At 37.0% G+C, this 18205-nt stretch overlaps 1 protein-coding gene across 1 annotated transcript; it reads right to left on the bottom strand.

Annotated features, from left to right (window-relative positions):
* Positions 1–481: 481 nt before the first annotated feature.
* Positions 482–9866, bottom strand: LOC143890032 (protein VERNALIZATION 3-like). The gene is made up of 4 exons (XM_077394539.1): positions 9492–9866; positions 8253–8314; positions 3728–3768; positions 482–1125 (listed from the first exon to the last, which is right to left on the bottom strand). Exons 1-4 carry the CDS (start codon positions 9690–9692, stop codon positions 902–904), a joined length of 528 nt encoding a protein of 175 aa, XP_077250654.1. The 5' UTR covers positions 9693–9866; the 3' UTR covers positions 482–901.
* Positions 9867–18205: the final 8339 nt, after the last annotated feature.

Raw genomic sequence — 18205 nt, 5'->3', positions numbered from 1 at the left:
TGTCTATACCAAAAATTGGGTATAAAATTTTTAAGTGGGTACGGGGTGTCATTATTATAAACAGTTGTACTTAAGTTTAGAATAACTAGTAAAGAGTCTTTATTAAAACCAAGCTTCAACTCTCTAAACTCCTGTGGGTGTCGTTATCAATTTGGCTACTAAAATATATCAATTTTTTGGAAATAAATTCTGAAAATTTGTTAATGTATTTTGAGTATCTTTTCATCAAATTATTCGGTGGTTAGCCTTGTATACTTGTAAAGCTTGCTTTGCAGGTGTACGGCATTGTCATGACCTACGCCCAGCGTGGGGGTTGGGGCGTGACACCAAGGGATCTCGACTCTTAGGAGACTGTCAAGATGGGGTTTGACGATAGCCCGACGGACGGCTATATCGGCCGTCTGCAGAAGAACGGAACTCTGTGTTTTGTTTTCAGCACCCGGTCGGATCCAGGTGCTATGATACCATTTTAAATTTCAGATATCGCTAATCTCTAATAATATTTCATTAATGACTAAAAGATGCTTAAATAAGCATTTACAGATAAACATAAGGAGATCATAAACAAGATACAGATAAGATTCGAAAAAGATAAACCTAATCTAAACTACTTGCCTAATCTAGTTAGTAGTTTAATCTAACCAAACTACCTATCATCTAATCCTAGATGATCCAACGGTCACATTTGCTATATCTGATCTGACAAATCTTAACAATTTCCTTTGATTTCAACAATAAATGAGGGAACCAAATAAATCAGATGGATCTTAGGTAAAGCCCTCCTTTTTCTTTTATTCATCGACTTTCAGTTTCATGGGTAACACCCTTCTTTTCATTTATTTATCTAAATCTTAAGAAGAGTACTGTAATAAAAAAAGAAGTATGGAATATTGGTTGCTCTCTATCTCCTTCTTCCACCGGAACCTGTCTCCCTTTGGCAGTTAAAATAAACAGCAGCGACCGGTAATCCGAGATTGTAAAGCTCAGCAAAGTCCTTAGTGTTGAAATTCTCCCGCCACCCAGGCGCATAGACAGTTTGTCGGGCATTTTGCCGGAATAACACTATAATAAATCGGTGGATCCCAACCGTCGGCCGAGGATTCTCATATCCCACAATCTCTTGCCCTGAAATAGTAAGACCCATAGAAAGGATCATCATCAAATTCCGGCCTTTTCCAAATGTCTCTATCAAGTGCCATTATCCAAAGAATGGAGTGTGCAATGAAACTAACAAGTGCCACTATGAAAACAAGGGAGCGCGAAATGAAACTAATTTGGATTGATGGAACATGCATGGTTTTATATCATGAGTTCAGCCAATATTATATCCATATAAGAGCACTCGATATATCATTGTCACATGGATATCCTAAGGGAAATGTTATCAGCAGTCCCGTATTTTGATGATTGCACTCCTCACATTATTAAAAGTATGGTATGGCCCAAACCATAGGATGATCCAAACCATCCATTAGATGGGCCACAGCCTAAATAGGTTGTGCCCAAAAAATCATTTCCATAGGATGATCCTAACCCTCCGATCTATAGAGGATTAGTTCAGATCGGAGGGTTAGGATCAACGAATGGAAATGATTTTTGGGGCACAACCTATTTAGGTTGTGGCCCATCTAATGGACGGTTTGAATCATCCTATGGTGAGGGCCATACCCTACTTTTAATAAAGTGAGGAGTTTGATCATCAAAATACGGTAGTGCTAATACCATTTCCCTATCCTAACTGATATAACGACATACTGATGTTGGCACTACCATGTTTTAATAATTGCACAAAATCAACTTAGCTTTTGATAGCTTTTCGGAAATGTAATAACTTTTGACGGTTATTTAAAAAAGAAAAGACAAGCTGAGTTTGTGCAATTATTAAAACATGGCAGTGCCAACATCAGCAGCCATTGCCAGTATGAGTCAGTATATCAATGGCTATTTTTTGAGAAAATAAAGAACTGACTCATTATTTTACTCGTACGAGGAATTATATGGTAAACAGTCGTGCATGCCCGTGCAGCCTAAAAATAACAGTGGGACCCACAATTTTGAGGTGATCCGAACCATTCATTTATTGGGACCTGACATAGATGGGTACGTGTGCCCAGAAAATCTTCTCCATAGGATGATTTTAACCCTTCGATCTATAGAGGTTCTATACTGCACCATTCATTTTAAACCTCCACAAATCAGAGGGTTCGGAACATCCAATGAAGAAGATTTTACGGGCACACCCTATCTACGTTCAGGGCCAAACAAATGAATGGTTTGAATCACCCATATAATGTGGGACACACTGCTTCTTGGGGCTGCACGTGCATGGATGGCCGTGCACCATATAATTTCTCTTAACACAAAATCAGGCTTGTATTTTATTTTTTAAATAGCGGTAAAAATATACATTATTTTACAAATGTTGCCATCATGAATGAGACCATCATTGAGTTTATTTTATGAATCTGCCAGCTAGGATTGGGCTCATCATATAATGTCACAATTAATTTAGGGAAATGATTTCAGCGCTCCATTGTTTTGATAAACATGCGCTCCACTTGCTTGTCGTGTAATATTAAAGGTCATTAAGAGCTTTTTGAGAACCGTAATATTCCTCTGACAGCACTTTAAATAATACACGATAAAAATTGGAGTGCCTGTTTATCAAAACATTGTAGTGCAGAAATCATTTCCCTTAATTTACTTTATTCCTAAATGGGGCATAATATGGGTGTGCCTATCATTCCTTTCGTGTCACCTAGTGCATCAAACACCAAGGGTGAGCCCACCGTTTATTCCATTTCACTAATGTATAATACATAGGTTGTGCCCACCGTATCATTTTCAAAAGTGATATATTCACCCCCTTTTTTCTCGTGCCACCCTTCTCTAGTATTTTTTATGAGGGAAGTGATAAATCCGCCACTTTTGATTAGTTGGGACACCCAGCAGCAGTGTATCAATGACTGCAGAGAAGCTGATGTACTTCATGTCTGAAGGATTCAATGGGGCTGATTGCCACGTACACTTATGCTGGGCGTCCCAAGTAATCAAAAGGGGTGGATCTATCACTTCCCTTTTATAACTACTTTTTACACTAGAAGGGAGTGGCCCATGGAAGAAAAGTGGGTGAATATACCATTTCCCTTTTCACAATAATTTAGGGTGGAGTTGAGCCTCTAGCTCAATTGGTCAAAGGCTTTGTTCATTGACCTCAAGGTCAAAGATTCAATCCCAACTTACCTACAATAAAAAATTAGGGAAAATGATATCAGCACAACCATTCTTTAATAATTGCACAAACACAGCTTGTCTATTCCTTTCTAATTGGTTTGTAAGAGCTTTTTGGGGGCTGTAATAAGTCTAATAACCCTTTACAGCTCTTTAAACAATGAGCAACAAGATGGGTTAGTGCAATTATAAAAACACGGTTCCCTAATTTTACTCTTCTCCATAAGTTTGGCACACCATGGGTGGGCCCATAATCTCTTTTATAATTATTTCCATAGTGGCTTTTTATAATTTTCCTCATTTATTCCATGCCTTTCCTGTTTATAATTTATAGTAAAGTATATGAAAAATGAAAATAGAATGAGGGATTAAGCCCACAAAATGACCTCTACGAGTCCCTAGCAAATCCCAAAAAATGATACATGGAGTAAAGCATGGGGCCCACATCAATATCTGAACCAAACTAAGAGGGTGTTGTTGTTAGTTTGTTACTCACCGAAGCTTGTACTAGTTGTGGCAGGGATGTCAGTCACTAACCTGAAAGCATAACCAAAACCAATCAGTACATCTGAGATTCTTTGGTGGGTCCCATGGCACGTGGGGCCCAGCTTAATTGGCCTTAAACATCAACGTGGTGGGCCTAAAATCGTTTTCACTTTCACTGAGAACTACCCACTTGTCAAAATTTAAAAAAACTGACCAATGCACCAGGTTTTAAGGGTAAAAGGACTCACTACCCTTTCCTCATGTTCTTCGTCTTGAATTCTTCTTCTTCTTCTTCTTGGACGAGGAAGAGAAGAACAAAAATGGTAATAATCATAAAAATCTGGCAAGATGCAGATGAGAAATAGAAACAAAATGAAAGAAAAATCTAAGGCGAGGACGAAGAAAAAAAAATGGAGGAAAATAAAAAATAACAAAAAACTCCTTAAAATCAGAGAAGAAGAAGAATAAAAATATCAAAACAATCTCCAAATTAAAAATCAAGAAGAAGAAGAAGAAGAAGAATAAAAAATCAATACAAAAAATCTCTAAAACTAAGAAAAAAGGAAGTAACTTTTTCTATGTCTATGCTTCTACTCTTCTTTTTCTTTACTTCTCAATTTTTTGGATTCATTTCTGTTTTTCTTTATTCTTTTTTGTTCTTTCTTTCTTATTGCCCTCCTTCTTCTCGAAAAAACCCCAAGGTATCCTACGTATTCTACACAGGGAGAGAAAGTCTCTTTTTTGTTCATTCTTTCTTATTGTCTTCCTTTTTTTTGTTCTTTCTTACTTAAGCTCACCAGTGGTTTATATTTTTCAGATACCAAGACTTGACCCTACAGGATTCAGAGAGTGGATGCGGTGTCTTACACTCAGCGGATTTTAGTCCCTTTGATTTACATTTCCTCATAGTGAGTACCTTGGTTTTTAGTTAATTGTAATGAACATTAATTACTTGGTTTTATGTTAGGATTAAAGTGTGATTTGATAGAAATTTCGAGTATTGGTTTATGTACGAATTTGGTTGCTTTGAATAATGCCATGATTCCTTTGGAATTATTTCTATTTGGATATTATGAGCCTTGCGTGCTTGTTAGGCTTACCTTACAGGCATGCGATGCCTGGCGCGCCCTCGGTTTGGGGCGTGGCGTGACACCCGGTAATCCGAAGAGAGAGTAGTATCGATGTCTCCACTTGAGGACATTGTTGCACTAGATGGTACAATGGAGAGTCGACCCCACTTTCTCTATGCACTTGTGAATACCACTGAGATGCCTATGCGTAGGTCATGGAGAGGGAGGACAGTAATCGATAACTCAATGACTCAAAGCCATGAAAGATGACTTACTCTCAATAGAACAGAATTACCTCTAGGAACTCAGTGAGTTGCCAAAAGCCCCTAAACCTTAAAGTTAAAAATGGAATTTTACACAGGGCCGGTCGACCGGGCTATTCTGGGCGACTGCAGGATGGTACCTTGAATTCCAGGACATCTCGAAATTCATCGGGCCGGTCGACCGGGACAGGCCGGGCGACCGCGGAAATTGTTCTGTTTGAAACAGAACAATCCGTCATGGGTTTGGGCGGGCGACCGCCGTGGGTCGGTCAACCAAGATAGGTTTTGAGCCAAATTGTTTGAGCAAACAAGTTGACCTCGCCGGACGACCGCCATGGGCCGGTCGACCGCGACGGTTAAATACTTGAAAATAAAAAAGGGCACCCGATAGGGGCGGTCGGGCAAAGTAGCTGTTGGGGCTTACGCATGTTGACTTTTTCAACCCAGGTTTTTATGGTTTTACCCCCAAACAGTCATATTTTCAAATATAATATATATACTTCATAAAAACCTATCTCTACAAGCTTTTGAACATTTGAGAAAGATAAAATCATATTTTCTCGTTGAGCTTCAAGTTTTTAATCAAAAGCTATAAACCTCTTTGATCTTCCATTTCTACATCTTATCAAGAGGCACTCCATAAGGTTTTATATTTGTATTTTCTTGGAGTGATTGTGAGCTTTACAAGTTGTAATTCGCCTATCAAGAGGCATGAGAGTTTTAATTTTCTTTTATCTTCATTGAGGGACTTCTCTTCGGCCCGTTAAGAATCGTAAAGACGATGGTCTCCTCTTCGGTCGGTTAAGAAAGGTGAAGACGACATATGAAGGTGTGTCCACTCGCCGAAGGGTTCGTGCAGATGGGCTTCGCTTTGGCCTCTAAGAATGGAAAAGCTTGATCATGTAATGGATCATTGATCCGGCTATAAAAAATGATCGAGATAGTGGAACTCACGCGCGGATGTGAAGAGAGGAGTAGGTCTTGTGATAGACCGAACCACTATAAATCTTGTGTTCATTGTCTCTTTCTCTTCCTTTCCTTCTCTTGCACGTGTGGTGATTGGTAATCTTTAAACCTAACTTGTTTATTGTTTTAATGGAACAAGGGTTAGTAAATGCACTTGAATTAAATGTATAAACCCTAATTGCATTTATATATTTATTTGAACAAGGGTTCGCAAATGTGCAAGATTAGAATGTCTAAACTCTAGCCTTCATTAATATTCCTATTTGAACAAGGGTTAGATTAAATAGTGCCTAATTAGTGGATTAAGTTTTAATCTCCCACCTAATTAGGCCTAAAATTTCTAATTGACCAATTCACCCCCCCTCTTGGGTTGTCACACCTGTATTTCACCTAAACTTGTTTTGAGAGAGAGAGAGAGAGAGAGAGAGAGAGAGAGAGAGAGAGAGATAATAATCAACCTGTGTCTGTGGAGTACATAAGTATTGCACTTCTGTTGGCGAATCCTTTGACCAAGGGCTTGTCACCAAACTCTCTTTAGAGACCATGCAGTGTATGTGGGATAGATTGACACTTTCGATAGTCTGTGATAGTGGAAGTTTGCATTAGGTATTCATATAAACTTATGTGATCATTTTTTTGAGTTTTGTGATTCTGATATTATGAATATTTTTTGTCACTCTATTTGTTTTTTGCCCATTATATGGATTGTTAGTAAGTGGTAGAATGTCTGATTGAATGTTTATGGACCATGTTTACGTTCCATTTATGCATGCATTTATATTCATGCTGGTAAGTGTTGTTAAGATATAATAACCATAGGGTAAGTTATTGGGTAGAGTTGGTGGTACAATAGTTAAATGATTTGTTATTGGTAATTTTTACTAAATGGAATAGTATGGTTTTGGTAAATGATCCATATATCATATAAAGTTATCATACGTAAGGTATACATGAAGATCTTTGTAGGCCAAGTGAGAGAAAGATGGCCCAATGGTTATGTAATTTGTTATCGGTAATTTTTACTAAATGATGGCCCAATGGCTATATAATCTGTTTGTTTCTAAAGTACCCTGATTGTAATTTGAGCGTAGTGTCTAGATGACTCATAGTCAGAAGACAAAATCCTACAACTACAAGACATCTAGGGGTTGTTGTCTAGATCCACATTTTTCAAGGAAGTGTCTGCATCCTTCTAGGGTAGTGAGAGTGTTCTTCTAGGGTAGTACATGTATAACTAAATGAAACGCTATTTATAATGGCTGGATGGAGCAACCTTCCTTCATTGGATGAAAGTTAGTTCGTTTTAGGATAGTGTACTATGTTCCTAAGTAGTGTGTGTTATTTTAGGATAGTGTCTGTATTGTTTACGAGTACTATAAGATTTTCTACAGAACGGTAGCTTACATATTCATGTGCAAATATTGCTTGGGCATATTTTTTGATCTGACTATCAGATTAGAGTCAATTTAATTTAATTTAATTTATATTAATTTGGGGCTACTAAGATAAGGCATCCAACATTATTTAATATGATTTTTTGTACTTTTAAATTTTAGGGGTTTTTTCTATTATTTTCTTATTTTTTTCTTTTTATTCTTCTTCTTTAAGATATTAGGTGGTTTTAATGTTAATTTTTTTTTCTATTTTTATTTTTGTTCTTCTTCTTTCCTTCTTTCCCAAGTTTTACAATTTTTTTTATTTTTTCTGTTTTTAATGTCCTCCTCCATTCTTCTTCTTCTTCCCCGGGAAAAAAACACAAAAAATAAGAAAAGAAGAGAGAGAGAGAGAGAGAGAGAGAGAGAGAGAGAGAGAGAGAGAGAGAGAGAGAGAGTTTTGTTTTTAATCAGTTTACCCTAAAAACCTGGTGTTTTGGTAACTTCATTAAAAATTTGACAACGTGGTAGTTCTGCGAAAGCTGCTTAGCAACTTGGTAGTTTGTCCTCTTAATTTTTCTACCAACAACTTTGATATCCGTAAGACCAACCTTCACAACCCCAACATCTGAAATTTTATGAGGTATTTGTCTGTGTAGTAATATAGTTTACTAAGCTTTTGCGAAATGGCAGGGAATTAGTCATCTCTAGTTTTATCATTTTCTTCCTTAAGAGAATTTCATAAGTACTTTAGATAACATAATCATATATTTTCTATGAAATGAAATAAAAATGAAATATTAACTTGAAAGAGTAATAGATAACTACGTCACTCTTATGTAGAATAAGTTAAAAGGGCATACCAGTGCAAATATTCCCTTAGGGTTGGATCACTTGGGCTAGGAGCATCAGGGTCAACCATAGCCTGCAAAAAACAAAAACTAAATTACTCAAAACAAAGGATCACAAAATCCAATTAACTCATCTAACTAAACTAAGTCTTGGTCAAGTTGAGTTCTTTATTTCTAAGCTTATCAAGTAAACATCTGAACTTTTCAAATATTCAGTCAAATAGATTCAGCTTTTAGGCCATGTTTGGCAGCCATGATTTTTTTACATTGAATATAAATTTATCAAGTTGGGGAGAGAATATAGACATGAGTGAGGAGATGATGCCAAGAGGCTGAAAAGTAAGGAAAGTCAAAACACTTTTTTAATAGAATTTTTCTTCAGTTCCTTTCTTTTCAGCCACTTGGTGCCATTTCCTTATTCATGCATGCCCTTTCAATTCTCTCCCTCTCCCAATCTCCGTACGCCTCTCTCACCACATGGTAATCTAATATTCCATGAAAAAAAGGGATATGATATCAACCGTCACATGTTTTAATAAGAGGCGCTCAAGTCTCTTGTCTTTTAGTAATATTACAATTTTCAAAAAACTCTTTCAAGCCCTTTAAATACTAAAAGACGAGACTTGAGCGCCTCTTATTAAAACATGTGAGTGTTGATATCATTTCCCAAAAAAATCAAGGTTGCAAAACATGGCTTTACAATAAATTGATTTTCCATGCAAACCATTTTAACTTACCGGTATCTTGATCAGGTCGAGCAAATTAATCTAGTTTTTAACCCTCAATTGAGCCTTAAAATAGTGCTTCATACTATAAACGACACTCAAAAAGCAAATAAAGCATTAAACAAAGAACTTGCAGTGATCGATCTCGCGGATGAGTGAAGAACCACCAAATGATATTGCAATCATATCCCTTGACATTGGATGAGATGAGCAAAAAAAATCTAAGTTTAATCTATTCTTCCTTGTGTTCATGTAGTTTTACTATGAACATTTAAAAAAGAAAAAAAAAAAACCCTTGTGCTCTATTTCTTTCCACGTAAATTGAGTGGAAACAAATTTTACACCCATTTTTTAAGTGGAAAATTGGTGTAAAATTTGATTTACGCCCATTTTACATCAAAAGAAATGGACTTTACACCTATTATTAATTGGAAAAATTGGTGTAAAATTTGTTTTACGCCCATTTTACATGGAAAGAAATGGAGCCACAACAATTCTCAAATGATTTTGGATTTGGTGGAGTTACCAGTGTGTAAAAGGTCCTCAAGTCATTGCCACCTATTTCAACCCTAGGCTGATTCACCACAACTGAGGGTTTAAGCTCACATCCATTGGTAACTTCCCTGTTGCTGTAGATCACTCTAAGAGGTATAGATCTATTGAAGGGTTCCAAAACATCCCCTATCACACGACCCACAATCAAAGGATCTGATCTTTCTCTAGGCATGAGGATAAAATACTAAAATAATACAATGCTAGGAATAATATAACTAAATGAATAGTAATGATGCTTAAATCACAAAGGTAGGTGATGAGAAGAAGAGCGAGAAATCTATTGGGTTGGAAGTAGAAGATGAGGAATTCAAATGGGTTATGATGGGATTTTGCAATTATGAAAGAAAAAATAGTACATATATATACTGCATGGAGCATCTGCTTTATGTTTTTGTATTTCTATATCTGGATTCTTTATGGACTTTTTCTTTTCATGTTTGTATTTGTAGAATCTTTTAATCTGTACCAATTTCTCCTTTCTTGTAACTTTTGTTGGAGTGATTCTCCAAAAAATAGTAAAAAGGCATCCCATGATTGTGACCAACATCTATTCCTGAATGTTCAAAATAAATTCCTTCTATCATCTGAATCATCATTTAGCCAAAGAGGTTTAACTTTTTAAAAGTATTTCCAATAAGTCCTTGCTACATTAACATTCATTAGAAATTAAATTTTTATTTCATAAAAATGCCCTTCTAGAAACTTTAAATACCATTTTCTTTTGCCTTCTATTTTTTTTTGCTTTTGTGTCAGTATGAAACTGCAACTAAGGTTGGGTCAAGTTTTACGTGACTAGCATTGACCCGACTTGAAAATACGCAGGTTGGATTCAGAAATCATGTGTCTTGGGTTAGGTCAGTTTTTAGTTTGAAAAACCCGACCCAATCTTAGTCCGTTGGGTTTAAAGAAAAAAAAAATCTTTAACTGGAATCCAAATCTGACGCTTATAGGTGTACTTGAAATTTCTTAATTATGTCTTGAATAACATGACAAATTATTTGTTCAGTATCCTTCTTAAATTTATGCCCTTGAGGACTTAAATTTAGAGATTTTTTGTGTGATGATTTGTTGTTTTCAACAATCTTTGAAATTAGTCACCACCGAAAAAACTATTTTGGGTCACGTTTATGTGAGAGATTTTTCAAAATGGTATTGGAAAATTAAAGGAATTTTTATAAGTTTTAAAATAGAAAAACAATTTTCAGACAGGGCCGGTCGACCAGGGGTTCCAGGGCGACCGCAGATTGATTTCTGGAAACATAAACAATTTTCAGAAAGGTTTAGGCGGGCGACCGTTGGTAGCCTGGTGGATCACGGTTCTTTAGATTGGAAAAAATAAAAAGACCAAAAGCGTGAAAGGGGATCCGCAAATTTGTCTTAAGGAAAGCCATTACGCGCCTTGAAGCAACTCTACAGAATTATATCTTCTAGAAATTCCCACCAACAATCTTAAGACAAATTTTCTCTTAGTGCTTCAATCGCATTGTTTTTGATTCGTCAAATGACCCAAGACTTTGTAAAACTTGAAAGATTTGACAAAGGGAATTTTAGGCGACGGCAAAAGAAGGTGTACTTTATCCTTACGTAGCTCAAAGTTGTTCGAGTTCTCACAAGCCCAAAGCCAGTAGCGGTTGAAAATGAGACTTTAGCCCAGGCTCGTGCAAGAATGAAATGGGAACAAGATGATTACATCTGCAAATGGCACATCCTCAACGCTATGGCGGATACATTATTCAACATATATCAGAGTATGGGATCGGCCAGTGAGATTCGGTATGTACTCGAAGCAAAATACATGGCAGAGGTCGCAAGTAGTAAAAAGTTCTCTGTGAATCATTTCTTGAATTATTGCATGGTAGATGATAGACCTGCTATTGATCAACTGCATGAAATTCAACACATGGTGAGTCAAATTCATTTGCAAGGCAATTTACTTGATGATTCCTTTATTGTTTCGTCGATTATTAACAAACTTCTGCCAAGTTGGAAAGACTTTAGAAAAGTCTCAAACACAAGAAAGAGGAAATTTCTCTTGATGAGTTAGCTCAATGTCTCAGGATTGAGGAAGAGTCAATAATTAGAGATGTAAATACCCAAAAATACCCCCCATTAAAAATTTCGTTCCCCTCTAATAAGAGGGGTGTTTTTGTCCGTTTGAAATTGACTTGGATTAGGGCTTCTTAGGAAAGCCTATAAATATATTATTTTGTGGCTAAAACAAACCCTAAATGCTTTGTTCAGCTCTAGAGAAAGAAATCAGAGGAAGAGAATGAGAAGAGCAAGGAGATTGCAATCTCAGAGCCTTCGACCGTGAATCCGGGTAAGAACTTTGAGTATTCTTCATTTGATATAAACTCAAAACAAGATTGATAGATTTCGATAAAGTTTAGTTTAGATCGATTAGATTTTGGTGTATGATTGATTTAAAGGATGAATTCATGGATCCCTAAGAGAACTTTGATTTTAGAAATATGGTTAGGGTTCAATTCGATCCCTAAAAAGATTTGATTAATTGTTGGTAATTAGATCTGAGAATTTTTGAGCTTGAAATTATATTAGATGTATTTCTCTCATCGATACGAGTCCAACGGATCCAACCACGCGCGAATCGGATGTCAAACGAATGAGTTATGACCGTTTTAGTGTCAAAACGGTGAAAAATCACGTTTCGGGGAAAACTGGGTTCGCACATGGGGCGGACATCCGGAAAAAATGGCGGACGTCCGTCTGAATCTAGTTGAGGAAACCGAGAGATTCCCGGACGTCCGGAAAGTTCCCGGATGTCCGGCGCGACAGTTTTCCCAAGCAGTTCAAACTTCAGAAATTCATAACTTATTTGTTTCTTGTCCGTTTTCGACGCTTTTGTACCCTACCGATATGCCGAAAACGAGTAATTTCTGTTAAAAATAGTTTTAAAAAGTTTTGGAAACTCTTAAATGATGAAAATTTCAAAAATACTAAAAGAACCCTATGATGGTTTACCGATTCACTTCCGAAGGGACACTAAGGTGATTAAGAAAAAGGAAAAGTTTTCGTCATTGAGGTATGTAATAATGTACTACTTTGGGTATCTTGTGAACCCTATTCACTTTGAATTGACATTGACTTTGGAACCCTATAATGATACCCTTGAACTTCTGAATTAGCTTTGAGTCTACCATGCTATTTTGTTTCACCTACCGTTACTCTTCTGAACCTTTGAAATAACTGTTATGAATATGAATATCTATTCTGAACTTTGAACCATTGAAACTATCAGTTTGAACTTTGAATACTTAGAACTATTTGAATATGAACCTTTGACACCTTCTGAACACTTCTGTGGATGCTTGGATTATTTCTGAAACTATGGACCCACCGTGGGGGAAATACACTAGAACTTTTGGCCCGTCAGTGGGATCAAACACTGGCCCTGTCGACTTGTATCTGAACTCAAGGAACTAGTTCCAACATCGTGGACTGTCTGTGCAATAACATGTCTTTTGGACCATGCCGATGACTCTGAAGTGTATTTGAATTCTGAAAACAATTGACTTTGACCAAAACTTAGATATTGAATTGCTTTATCGCACCTTTAATTCATAACCTTATTTGACATGCACCTGTATCTGCTTTGTGCCTCTTCATTAAGTTAAGACCTGTAAGCCAAAGAAAACCCATGGGTCTAATCATTCACCTTACCTCTTGTTTTGATGCTAGCAAACTAAATTGATTATCATTTATAGACTGATGTGTTGCTTTGAGATGTTGTGTTGTATACAAGAATTTCATGTCATAATTACCATTACACAACTCTTCACAACACATGGCTTGTGGATCAAGGAGCAAAGGAATCAAGAGCTTGTACCTACAGTAAAGACATCCTCATTTGAAGATGTTCAAATTAAGAAGCTCATCATGAAGATTTCACAAGTTTCCAACAAGTGTCAAGAAGGAGCTTGGAGTTGAACATGCCATGGTGACACCTCATGTACCTCACAACATGCATTGAAGATTGGAGGAACTCACAAGAGCTAGAATAAGCTCAAGAAATTCACTCTCAAACCGAAGAAGTCTAAGAAAGTGCAAAGGAGCTGATACATTCAAGAAGACTCAAGGTTTACATCTTTTAGATTATATTTGGAGTCCTCTTGATTTTATGTTTAAATGCACTTTCAAAAGGTTTTCAAATGGTTTTTATACTTAATATTTTACATCTTTGAAAACCATCAACATACCCAAAAATGTGTTTGAAAACCTAGGACTTAAGCATAAAGACCAAGGCCCAAAATTCTTGAATTTTAAAGTTAAAATGGATTTTACAACAGGGCTGATCGACCGGGGGTCTCCCCGGCGACCGCGGCAAGCTTACTGGAATTCCAGCACTTGCGAAAAAATAGCGGGCCAGTCGACCGGGGGGCGACCACGGATATGTTTTTGTTTCAACAGAAACAATTTGACATGGGTTTAGGTGGGCGACCATCGTGGGTCGGTCGACCGAGATAGGTTTTTTAGCCAAATTTTTTAGCGAACAGGTAGCCCTCGCCGAGCGACCGCTATGGGGCCGGTCGACCGCGACGGTAAGGATTTTGAAAATAAAAAAGGGCGCCCGATAGGGGCGGACGACCGCTGTGGCTCGGTCGACCACGACAGTGGAGCAAACTAGCCGTTGGGGCTTTTGCAGGTTGACTTTTTCAACCCAGTTATTTACAGTTTTACCCCCAAACGGTCATATTTACAAATACCTTATATATACATGATTAAAACCTATCTAAATAAGGTTTTAAACATTTGAGAAAGATTAAAACTCATTTTTCTTGAGCTAAAACCTTCTATCAAAAGCTAAACCTCTTTGATCTTGCATTTGCACATTTTATCAAAAGGAACTCCATAGGCTCTACATTTTATCTTTCCTTGGAGTATTGGTGAGCTATCAAAGTTTGTAATCCGCCTATCTAAAAGGCAAGAGAGTCTTTTCTTTTATTTGCTTCATTGTATTTGAGGGTCTTCTCTTCGGCCCGGTAAAAGAGGTGAAGATGTTGTGAGGGTCTACTCTTCGACCCGTTGAGAAAGGAGAAGATATTTTAAGAGGGTGTGTCCCCTCGTCAAGGCCTCGTGCAGAAAGGGTTTGTTCCCTTTGGAGTTGGAGCAGTCGGGTGTACGGCTTGGAGATTCACCCTATTGAAGAATCTCATTGTTTTAGTGGAGCGCCCCAAGGAGGTAAACTTGGAAGAGTGGAGTAGGTCTTGTGATAGACCGAACCACTACAAATCTTGTGCCTTGTGGATGTTTTCTCTCCTTCTTCTCTTGCACCTATTGTGATTGGCAATCTCTAACATTTCATGTATTTATGTTTTATTAAAACAAGGGTTAGGGAAAATAGGCTTAAAGTAATATCTAAACCCTAAATTTCATTATCTTGAATATTTGAACAAGGGTTTGATTAATAAGTGCTTAATTAGTAAATTAATTTTAATAATCTATTTAATTAAGCCCAAATTTTTAATTGACCAATTCACCCCCCTCTTGGGTTGTCACACTTGTATTTCATTTGGTATCAGAGCTAAGGCTCTTAAAGATATTTTTAATTTCAAAATCTACACGAGAAAGATCCGTGACAATCCAAATGGATTTTGTGAGAGGCCGATCCTCCCTAATTCCTCCATTTCTTGATGGAACGAATTATGGAGCTTGGAAAGATCAAATGCTTACCTATCTCAAATCCATAGAATATCTTAGATGTTGAAATCCAAGTAGTGACTTGGTTTGGCAACCTAGAGGGGGGGGGGGTGAATAGGATGTTTATAAAACCTTTACCTTTTAAAAACTTTTCTTAAGATTTCATCCAAGACTTATCCCTTGTTTAATTAAGTTTGAAATAGTTGAACTTAAACAATATTACAAATTAATATGAGTTCAAAACACTTGTTGATTAGCAAACTTAATTAGGAAATTTTAATAGCCTAGTTAGCAAGGTTAAGATATTTAGGTTGATTATCAATGCTAACTACTCACTCAATTCTATGCACAAATAATCAAATAAGAGAGTGAGAAGGAGTGAGAGAAATACCAATCACACAAGTGACACAGAGATTTATAGTGGTTCGGCAACAGGCCCACTCCACTCTTCTCAAGGTCGCACTTGAGGATTTCCACTATTGAGACCTCCACGACGCCAGGCTCCAAGGCTTTTACAATCTAAGGGAATTAAATAAGGATGCCCTTCCACCTTTACAATGACTCTCCTTCTCCACCGAGTTCTAAGCGCTTTACCAAAGGGAATTAAAAACAACCGCCACCGATCGAATAAAGAAGAAGATAAAAGCTTTGCCTCTATGTAGGCTACAATGCAAGTTGAAGCTCCAAGGATGCTCTCAAGAATAAACAAGTTTAAGCCTAAACCAATCTCAAATGATTTTTCCAAACTCAAGGCACAATGGATTGGTGAGAGAAATTAACCCAAAAATGGTTGCAAATAAGTTTCTAGGGTTTGTTAAGGTTGGATCATGTTCATCAAGTCTTTAGAACCCATGCAATGGGTATATATAAGTTTCCAACACCATATTACCGTTTTAGGGGCAAAACAGTAATTTTCAGGTCAAACAGTCAACTAGCCGTTGGTCCTCCAACGGCTATTTTTTTTAAGTTCGTAGTGTTCTCGGAGTCCCGAGAACATTTTTCAGAGTTCCGAGCAAAATTCTCGGAGTTCCGAGAATACAAACAGAGCTTTTAATTTTAGAACCTGGACCATTTCTCGGAGCTCCGAGAATGTTCTTAGAGTTCCGAGCTCGGAGTTCCGAGACTGGATTTCCAGCAAACAGTGTCGAACTTGTAAAATTCATGTCTCCCTCATTTCTCGTCGGATTTTGACGTTCCTATACTCTACGGATAGGAGAAAAATGAGAGCTATCTGTTAAAAATATTTTCAAAAATATTTGAAAATATTTTAAATAAGTTTTGATAGGATTTAGTTGCTGGTCCAGGTTGTTGCTTCGGAACTCTGTTTTGTTCATTCTTGTGTTGAATGCCATATGGGTCCCAACATGTTGGTACACCACCATGGCCATTCACTTATCCATTTAAGTCCTTAAAGGGTATGTTAGTCTCTTTGAAAAATATAGTTTTAGGGGTTTTAAGATGTGCCTTGATAAGAGAAAACACAAGAGAGATAGGTGATACAATCTACCCTTTTTACCACTCTCTTGAACTCTTTTCTTGAGCAGGGATCTTCTATGGTTGAGCTTCCATGCTTGACATCTTCAAGTGTTGGTACAAGCTCCTTAGTCCTTTGCATTAGGTTCTTGATCCTCCAGCTTTGGCCTTCATGAACTTCTCTGTATGTTCAATGCTTGATATGGATGATGTTGAGCTTCTCCTTGGTGGATCCTTCAAGGTGTGATTTGTCCAAGAATGCTCTAGCTCCTTTGTTTGGTTCATCTTTAAGCATAGGCCATCAATGGTGTGTGCTAGCATGGATTGACATGTGAATTCCCTGTGTATAGCATAACACTCAAGGCAAACAATTAGTCCATAAATGACTAATCAATTTGCGTTTGTTAATCATCAAAACAAGGTGATTGAGTGAACCCATGGGGAACCCTTGGGCTTACAATCTCCCCCTTTTTTATGATGACAAACCAAATTGATTAGATAGGTGGGAGGAACCTCTTATGAGAATTAGATAGACAATTTAATCATTACTACTCTCTCTCAACATATGCATGAGTTATATTTAACAAGTTATAATACAAGAATGCATATGATAATGGATCTAATCAATTATACAAATTCTCTCCCTTTTGGCATTAGCAAAAATGAAGGATTAAACATTTAAGCACAATTACATAAAGCATCATAGATATTCAATGAGAATATGATGCTCCCCTAACTTCTTATCATGAGTTACCAATTAAAATCAAGGTATAATCCAAAGTATATATGGCATGATAAGAGACAATCAACATAGGAAATGAATAATCACAAAACAAATCACGCCTATGTTGGCAAAACAAAGAGACATTTCAATTTTAGCACAAATTTTTAGGGTATATTATAATATATGTATAAATCCAATATTAATCTACCCTATGACCCATAATAAAATAATAGATTAGCAAGTTAACGCTTTTGTTTAAAATGATAGATCATTTAAGCTTCCCCCCTTAGTATTTGTCATTGGCCTTAGATAAACCTAAGATTTAAGGCATGGCATGACAGAATAGGCCAAAGATATAACAATGGAATACTTGGCCGCCAAAACTTATTCTTGGAATAGATGATATCATATTAGACCATCCAAGATAACTCAAAACGCCTAAAGGATATGACACTAACACCTAGGCAATGGGCTTCTTGTCTTCAACTCACTTGAAAATACAAGACAAGCCCGATCATAATCCATATGGAGCAACAATGCTCCAAAAGAGTGTACTCATCATATGTGAGGTGATAACCACATTAGGAATCATATGATAAGTAACTAAGGACAAATTTACCTTTAAGCTCCCCCTTTGAAAATGAATCATGCAATGCATGAATCCAAAGGGATGTCCTTGCATAGACTCCAAAGGTTTTTGGATATGCTTTCCAAAAGATACCAAGTTAAACTCAACCCTTGGGCTACAATGACACTTACTCTCCAAGTGTCAGTTTATCATGATAAAATGATAGCCATAGTCTAGCTCATCATGATAAACAAGCATAGCA

This window comes from Tasmannia lanceolata, unplaced genomic scaffold (genome assembly GCF_043159265.1).
Source record: "Tasmannia lanceolata isolate RefF3 unplaced genomic scaffold, GAP_Taslan_0.1 ptg000013l, whole genome shotgun sequence".
NCBI classification, from domain to species: Eukaryota; Viridiplantae; Streptophyta; class Magnoliopsida; order Canellales; family Winteraceae; genus Tasmannia; species Tasmannia lanceolata.
Note: the sequence above shows the minus strand (reverse complement) of the source record. Positions and strands in the feature narration are given on the sequence as shown.